Source organism: Eimeria maxima, genomic scaffold (genome assembly GCF_000499605.1).
Source record: "Eimeria maxima Weybridge genomic scaffold, Emw_scaff1487, whole genome shotgun sequence".
In the NCBI taxonomy this organism is placed as follows: Eukaryota; Apicomplexa; class Conoidasida; order Eucoccidiorida; family Eimeriidae; genus Eimeria; species Eimeria maxima.
In genome coordinates, this window is record NW_013564435.1 from 1 (window position 1) to 8,133 (window position 8,133).

The following is an 8,133-nucleotide window of genomic DNA, read 5'->3' on the forward strand; positions in this document are numbered from 1 at the left end:
GGGGCCTCCCCCGTTATGAACACCCCCCCGCCTTTTGTGCATGCAAGGAGCGATGCATTGTTTATACACAAGAAATAGCATTTATTAATTAAATTAATTTATTTTCCTTATTATAATATGTTTTAATATAATATAAACAATATAATAAATAGAGGAAAAGACATTTTAGCAGCAGAAGACTGCTGCTTCATCTGCTGCAGCCTGCTGCTGCAGCTACACTCGCTCCCAGCAGACCATTGGTTTCTCAGGGCAGCCGCTAATGCTGCTGCTGCTGCTGCTGCTGCTTCTAGCATGCACCTCTTAATTAGTTGAATGTGTTTTACGTTTATTTGTATTAAATAAGGTTCTGTGTGGAGGTCTTTGTGTGCGTGCCTCCACTGGGTTTCGTAGGTTGCTGCTCCTCCTCTTGCTGCTGCTGCTGCTGCTGGTACTGGTGCTGCTGCTGGTACTGGTGCTGTCTCTATGGTCTTCCCCCCCTGTTTGTGTGTCTTCCTGTGCACCTCCCCTTCTTCAGCTGCTGCTACTGGTGCTTCTGCCGCTGCTGCTTCTGCTGGTGTTACTATTGCTGGTGCTGCTGCTGCTGCTGTTGTTGTGTATCCTCGTTGCTTCTTTCCTTAAGTTCTGTCGTTACTCCTTTGCTGATGGCTGCTGCTCCTGAGGGTGTCATCGTATTAAATGAATTGGCAGAAGACTCGCCGCCTAGAGAATGCATAGGGGGGCAGCTGCTGCCGCAGGTGCAGGAACAGCAGCCCCAACACCATGAACAGCAGCAGCACCACCACCACCAGCACCAGCAGCATGAAGATAATCAGGAACACCAGCACCAACAGGAGCAGCAACAGGAAGATCAGCAGCGGCTGCAGCAACACCGTATCCAACAGCAGCGGCAGCTGCAGCTGATCGGAGAGCTGCAGCAGCTGGAAGAGCAGCAGCAGCAGAGGTCTTCTTGGTTTGTTGGTGCGCGTCACCTGTGCTGCAGCATTTGCTTCTTTTTGCTTCGTTTGTGTCTCCTTTGCCGCTGCAGTTGTCTCTGCTGCAGCCATTTGTAAGCTTTGCTTCCTGCCTGTGTCTCCTGTATTTGTTGTGTCTCTGCAGCAGCAGCAGCAGCAGCCGCGGGGCCCCACAGGACCTTCTCGGGGCCCTCAGAGAGGGGCGACGGTTTGCATGTTTGGGCTACAGGTGGTTGGCATGAGCTTGAGGCGGCGCTGCTGCAGCAGCAGCAGCTGCATCAGCATCACCACCACCAGCAGCAACAACAGCAGCAACTGCAACAGCTGCATGAGCACCATCACCACAACCAGCAACACCAGCAACATCAGCAACAGCAACAGCAACACCAGCAGCAGCAGCAGCAGCAGCAGCGGAGGCGCTTCTCAAGCGAAGCAGAACTAGGGCTGCTGCGCTGCAGCAGGAATGCCCCAGCGCATCTGCGGCTGCAGCTAATTGGCGGTGCTGCTGCTGCTTGGACAAGAAGGGGACTAACAAGATCGGAGAGTTGGTGCTGCCCTTGTACGCAGCTTGCTCTTGCTGCAGCAGCAAGCAGCAGCAACGGCAGCAGCAACAGCAGCAGCCAACAGAACTTGACGGGAAAGGATTGCGGTTTTCTCTTCGATGATGAAGGCAGCCCAAGGGAAGAAGAGCCAAGCAGCGTTTGTAGGCACAGCTTTTCTGCTGCACCTGAGGAAGCAGCAGCAGCAGCAGCAGCAACAGTAGCAGCAGCAGCGGCAGCACTAGCAGCAGCAGCAGCAAAAGAACTTGAAGATGTCTTGGAGGAACGAAGGAGAGAAGCAAATGCACCTGTCGCTGCTGCAGCAAAAATTCCTCCAGTGGAGTCGCCGCTAGCAGCAGCTACTGCAGCAGCTGCTGCAGCTGCTGCAGCTGCTGTAGCAGCAGGTGCTACAGCGGCAGCAGTTGCAGGAGACACAACAGCTGCCGCAGCGGCAGCAGATTCCGTAGCAGCAGCAGCAGATGCTGTAGGTGCTACACTTCCACGAGACACAGCAGCAGTGCCTGTAGCAGTAGAAGATGCAGCAGCAGCAGATGCAGCAGCAGCAAATGCAGCAGCAGCAGATGCAGCTGGTGCAGGAGACACTGCACCATCGGAACCACCATCATTAGCACCAGCAGCAGCAACAACAACAACAGCAGCAGCAGCACCGTTCACATCTTAGATGTGCAGCTTGCTGCTGTTAGCTTGAAAAGTAGATGTGGCTGCTGCGCCGTGTCTTGGCTGCAGCAACAGCAGCTATCTGCTGCTGTTGCTGCAGCATATGTGGGATATACGTACACCGCAAATGCAACAATGCAAAGTGTCCCTCTTAGATGCATGCAAAGAAAACAATGTCAAGTTTATAAGACTCATTTTCTAATGTTGTCGCTACCTTAGCAGCATTTGAGCAGCAGCAGCAGCAGCAATAGCAGCAACAACAGCAGCAGCAGCAGCAGCAACAGCAACAGCATGAGCCTTCATTTTAATGCAAATAAGAAGAATGGTCCCAACCGGTCTCGAACCGGCGACCTTTCGGTTATTAGCCGAATGCTCTAACCAACTGAGCTATAGGACCTGGTGGTGCAAGGGTTTAGGGCCCCTAAACCTTAATATGCTGCATAGTATTATTAAACCCTTAATATAAACCCTAAACCCTAGTGGCGTCATAAACAGAAACACTAAGGCTTTTCCCTAAAAGCCCTAAACACTAATCTCTGCTTACCTAGTGCATTAAACAATCAATGGAAACCCTAAACCCTAGAGACGTCCAGTCCTAAATAAACCCTATATCTAAACCCTAAACCCTACCCGCGTCAGGTCCTATAGCTCAGTTGGTTAGAGCATTCGGCTAATAACCGAAAGGTCGCCGGTTCGAGACCGGTTGGGACCATTCCTCTTATTTGTTATTAAATGAAAGAGTATTCAATTAGTTTTAATATTATTTTATTAATATAATTCAATAATATTTATGCAATTTATCTTTCCTCTCTATTTATAATTTTCCCTCCTACATAATGACGCCACTGCAGCGCCACAGGGAAGGCTCCCCTGTTGTATGGGCAGCAGTGTTTCCCTAAGGCACGCCTTCTGCCAAGCAAGGACGGAGTTGATAGAGTAAATAATAATAGAATAGTCCTTTAATTGTTTGTTTTGAATAATAAGACAATGCTTATTTATTTTTACTTATTTTTTTCTACTTTTGCAATATTTGGCTGCTGGAGCAGTAGCGACTGGCTGCCATGCAGGTCCGGCCGATAGGTCGGCGGCAGTCTGCTGTGCTGTGCAGTTGTCTGTCTACGTCAATGATCCTTTGATTTAAATGCAATAGTTGAACATTTTCAGTAAATTAAACCGAAAAAGGCAAATAAAACAAGGAAACTCAGGCTGCAGGTTGCTGCAGCGATGATCTGTGCCTCCTCATTATTTCCTCTTCTTCGCTGCTTCCGTTTCCCTCTGCTGTTTCCAGAGCAGACACACGCTGCAGCAGCAACAAGCAGGAAGTAATCTCCACCTCTTAATGCTTAGTTCTTGATCTCTGAGGTGTACGGACCGCTCAGCAAAAGGAGGCCCTCAGGCAGCCTGCTGCTGCCCTTTTCTTCTTGCTGCATCTTAGCATACACCTGAACTCTGCCTCCTCTCCTATCCCCTCTCCAGTCTATAGAGGCGTTTCTGCTCTCTAACAGATCGGCAACTTCGTCAGAAGGTCGCACCTGCAGCAGCAGCAGCAGCGGCAGCATCAGCAGCATCAGCAATTGCAGCCGCAAGGGAAACAGCAGAAGCAGGTGATTCGTTGCATGCGTCTTATGTCTGTCTGTCTTCTCCCACACGACCGGCAGCCTGTCTCCCCCTCGGACTCCCCCCCCAGGGTTCTGTTCCCGTTGTCACTGCAGCTTCTGCTGCTGCTGCAGAATTATCTTGACCGTCCGCGGAGATAAAAAAAGAGTAGCAGCAAGCAGCAGCAGGAGGGTGTTTATTGTGTTACAAGATGAGTGGGGTTGTTGTTGAATGTCTTTCTTTACCTGAACCCGGCAGGTATATCCAACCTCATGAGTCTTCTGCCTTCTCCCCTTCTACTAACATCCAGGTATCACTGCACCAGGTCCTTCGCAACAGAGACGCAGGCCTTAACCCCCCTCAGGAACAGCAGCAGCAACAGCAGCAGCAGCAACAGCAGCAGTTAGGTGTAGGTCGCGTGCTGCAGCTAGAGAATCTATCTGATGATCTAAAATCAAGGATAAAAGCAGGAAAAGATATCCTCTGGACAACTGATCTCGATGTAGAACTCCCTGTTAAACTAGCAGAAAGGTAATACACATTCATCCTGGTGCTGTGCTGCTGCTGCTGTTTGTTGCTGCTGTTGTTTGCTGCTACTGCGGGTGGCTGCTATTGGGACTGCAAACCCCTTCACTGGCTGAGAAACAGTTGCTGCCCTTGCACAGTAGCCTGTAGCTGCAGAAGCAGCAGTTTCAGTACCGGCATATAAGTAGCAGCGGCGGCAGCTGCTGCAGCAGCTGCAGCAGCCCTGCTGTATCACTTGGGATGGGTCTCCCTGTGCCCAACTGTCGCCTGGTGTCTGTACACCTGCTTGTACCTTCCTCTTGTTTGTTTTATTCTTTTATTTTCCTCCCTTTTATTTAAAACGTCAAACCACTCCCAATAGCAATAATAGTATATCTATTAACTGCTGCTGCTCCTACTCCCACTTCTGCTGCTGCTACTGCTGCTGCTGTTTGTTGTTATGCTGCAGCGGTCCTGCAGCAATACCTCCGCAGACGACCGTTGAGTTCTTTGCCGATTGCGTGCGCCGTTTTGGCTCTGACCCAGCGCTGCTGTTTGAGCCGCACTTCCCTCCCAGCAGCAGCAGCAGCAGCGGCAGGGGTATTGAGGAGGAGGACGATGGTGGTACTCAATGTGTATGTTTTGCGAAGGGCAGCACATCTCCTTTATCTGCTGCACCTCCTTCTTACGTACCTAACCTGCTGCCTGGATGGTGCGGATATACCTGGTTAGGCTACTGGTCGGATTGCTGCTTCTTTGCTAAGGCGCTGCTGCATATAGGGGCCCCTCCTCGTTGTCGTGTAGGTATAATGGGGTGTAATGCTCCTGCATGGGCAATATCTTTCTATGGTACTATATTTAGTGGGGGTATATCTGTGGGTATATACACCACAAATAATGTAAACGCATGCAAATATGTTGTTGAACACTCGCAGTGTTTTATTGCTGTTGTAGATACACTTGAAAATGCAAAGAAAATGTTGGCAGTTCGAGAACATCAACTGCAGCAGCAGCAGCAGCAAGAGCAGCAGCAGCAGAAGAAACGCATGCTGCCAGGTGGGAGCCCCGTGCTGCAGCAGATTGTGGTGTATAGGGATCGCGTACCTGCAGGGTTTGGAGAGGAAGGACCAGGAGGGGGTGGTGGTGTTGTTATAGGGTTTGATGAGTTTGTATCTCTTGGTCGCATGCATGCCGATAGTTCTTTATCTGCATGCATGGAGCATCAGAAGCCGGGGAGTTGCTGCTGCATAGTATACACCAGCGGGACCACTGGTCTCCCGAAAGGAGTAATGTTATCTCATGACAATATAACATGGACTGCAGGTTTAATGGCACAACTTGTATCTCTGAAGAAAGGGGATAGGATCGTATCCTTGCTGCCTCTATCACATGTAGCAGCACAGATCGTAGATCTTGTTGCTCCTCTTATCATGGGCTCTGCTGTTTACTTTGCAAGACCTGATGCATTAAGAGGAACTTTGCTGCAGACGTTGTTAAAGGTGCGGCCTACATGGTTCCTTGGTGTGCCGCGTATATGGGAGAAGATCGAGCAGCGGTTAAAGGAAGTAGGAGCAAGGAGTGGTTCCTTACGTAAAAAGCTTGCTTCTGCTGCTAAAGATGTTGGTTATAAGGGTGCTGCTGCTCTACTACAAGGGGAGAAACCCCATTGGGCATTCCCTGCTGTTAATAAACTCCTCTTACATCAAGTACGCAAAGCCTTAGGTTTTGATCAATGTAATGCTTGGGGAAGTTGTGCTGCTCCTATTGATCCACAAACACAAAAATATTTTCTTTCTCTTGGCATGCCAATTAACTCTCTCTATGGACTTAGCGAAAGTACAGGACCGCAGACCTTCATCGCGCCTTCTCCTGGTTGGTACGTTCAATATGCAAATCAACACTCCTATCCCTTTTAATTTTTTATCTTTATATAAAAATATCTTTGTGCATGTAGGTGCATATATATGTTTACGTTATGGTTAATTTGCGATCTTCATGGTTATATTCTTAGGGGGAGTTGTATTTATCTTTGGTATCCTTTTTGAAATTGTGATCATCACTTCTACATTAGTTGTCTTATCTTCTGCTGCATCTATTGCTGCTGCTGCTGCTGCTGTTGTGCACAGGTTTAAGATTGGCAGTATAGGCCATTCGCTTCCCGGTACAGAGACGCTGATATTGAATCCGAATAGTGAAGGGGAGGGAGAACTTTGTTTTCGCGGGCGTAACATTTTTATGGGGTATTTAGGGGATGATAAGGCCACACAAGAGGCAATAGATGCGGAGGGTTTTCTTCATTCTGGAGACTTAGCCAAAATTGATAATGAGGGTTTTATTTTTATTACGGGTCGTGTTAAAGAGTTGCTGATTACAGCGGGAGGGGAAAATGTTGCTCCTGTTCCCATAGAAAGCACCATTCGCCAAGAACTCCCCTTTGTTGCAAACTGCATGCTTATCGGAGATAGAAAAAAATTCCTCTCTGTTCTTATTTGCATTCAAACAGAAAAAGATAAAAATGATGCACCAACACCAGTATTAGACCCAGAGGTCATTCGCATGCTGCAGCAGCACGGAAGCAGCAGCAAAACCACCACCGATGCAGCAAAAGACCCCATTCTTAATAAACTTATCCTTGCAGGGCTCGAAAGGACCAACAAAAAGGCGGTCTCAAGGTATACAAATACAAAAAACTTTCCCTTCTGCTCCTCATTATGCACTGTAGCGGTGCATGCTTGCACTTATTCCATTTATATGCACCTTTTTCCTTATACTATAGTGTCATTTAATTTAGATGCTTGGGGATTGTCCTGCAATACCAGGGCAGCTTCCTACTGCGACCTCTGCAACAGCTGCTGCTGCATCCGCAACAGCAGCAACTGTTTGTTCTGCATCTGCTGTTGCTGCTCAGCTACTGTGATATTGTTGCTTTGCTTTTTTTATGGATGAGTATGTTGGTGCTGCTGTGCTGGATAGGGTGTTGCTGATGGTGCTGCTGCCCATCGTCTTATTGCTGTTACGTGTGCTGTTGTTCCTACTGCAGAGCGCAGCGTGTGCTGGCTTGGCGTGTATTGCCTACTGATTTTTCTGTGCCTGGTGGCGAATTGACGGCAACATTAAAGCTGCGGCGGAAGTTTGTAGCAGCAAAGTATGAAAGATTTATTGAGGAAATGTACGAGGAACCCCACCCCCCGTGTCTTCAAAATAACAACCCTACTGCCAAGCTCTAAGAGAACAAGTGCTGTTGCTTCTGCAGCAGCATGCTGTGTTGGGTAGATGCCTCTGGTGTGGAGCAGCAAGGGGCTGGATAATGCTGCTTTTGCAGCTTCTGCATGACAGAGACAACCTTCTGCTTACCCGCAGAACAGCAGCAACTTCCAACAGACCCGGCTGCCGCCGTTGCGGATATGGGACCCCTGTGGACTTCTCTCCGTGTTGCTAACTTATAAGAAGGGCTTCAACGGTACCCTTAGGAACATTTTGCTGTAATCTCCAAAGCCTGCTGCCTACAGTGGCAGTAGCAGCAGCAGCCCCTGCTGCTACTGCCGTACATCGTCGCAGCAGCTCGGTCTGCTACAGTTGCTGCAGTGACAGCAGCAGCAGAACTTATGATGTTGCTGCTTACAGGTGTGAAGCAGCAAACAGCTGCTGTGGGGCAGACAAAGTCTCCTAAGAAGGCCCCATATTATTGTACGTGGTTGCTTCTCTTTTATGTTGTATTACTGCTCTATGCAGTGTACTTATGCATTTTCCTTCTTTTTGTAATCATATTTATGCGCATGTAGTGCAATACACTTGTATGAAACCCCCCAACTTAGTAGTATACAGAATCCTGGTACATTGTATATATATATATATATATATATATA

At 48.5% G+C, this 8,133-nt stretch overlaps 2 protein-coding genes across 2 annotated transcripts; both read left to right on the forward strand.

Annotated features, from left to right (window-relative positions):
* Nucleotides 1-641: 641 nt before the first annotated feature.
* On the forward strand, nt 642-2,171 carry EMWEY_00053100 (hypothetical protein, conserved; the record flags this gene model as incomplete). The annotated part of the gene is made up of 2 exons (XM_013479940.1): nt 642-957; nt 1,096-2,171. The coding sequence occupies 2 exons, from the start codon at nt 642-644 to the stop codon at nt 2,169-2,171; spliced, it is 1,392 nt and encodes a 463-aa protein (XP_013335394.1).
* A 1,803-nt stretch (nt 2,172-3,974) lies between these two features.
* EMWEY_00053110 (very long-chain acyl-CoA synthetase, putative) lies at nt 3,975-7,494 on the forward strand (the record flags this gene model as incomplete). Its single annotated transcript, XM_013479941.1, has 5 exons — nt 3,975-4,294; nt 4,737-4,891; nt 5,222-5,899; nt 6,279-6,939; nt 7,308-7,494. 5 exons carry the CDS (start codon nt 3,975-3,977, stop codon nt 7,492-7,494), a joined length of 2,001 nt encoding a protein of 666 aa, XP_013335395.1.
* Nucleotides 7,495-8,133: the final 639 nt, after the last annotated feature.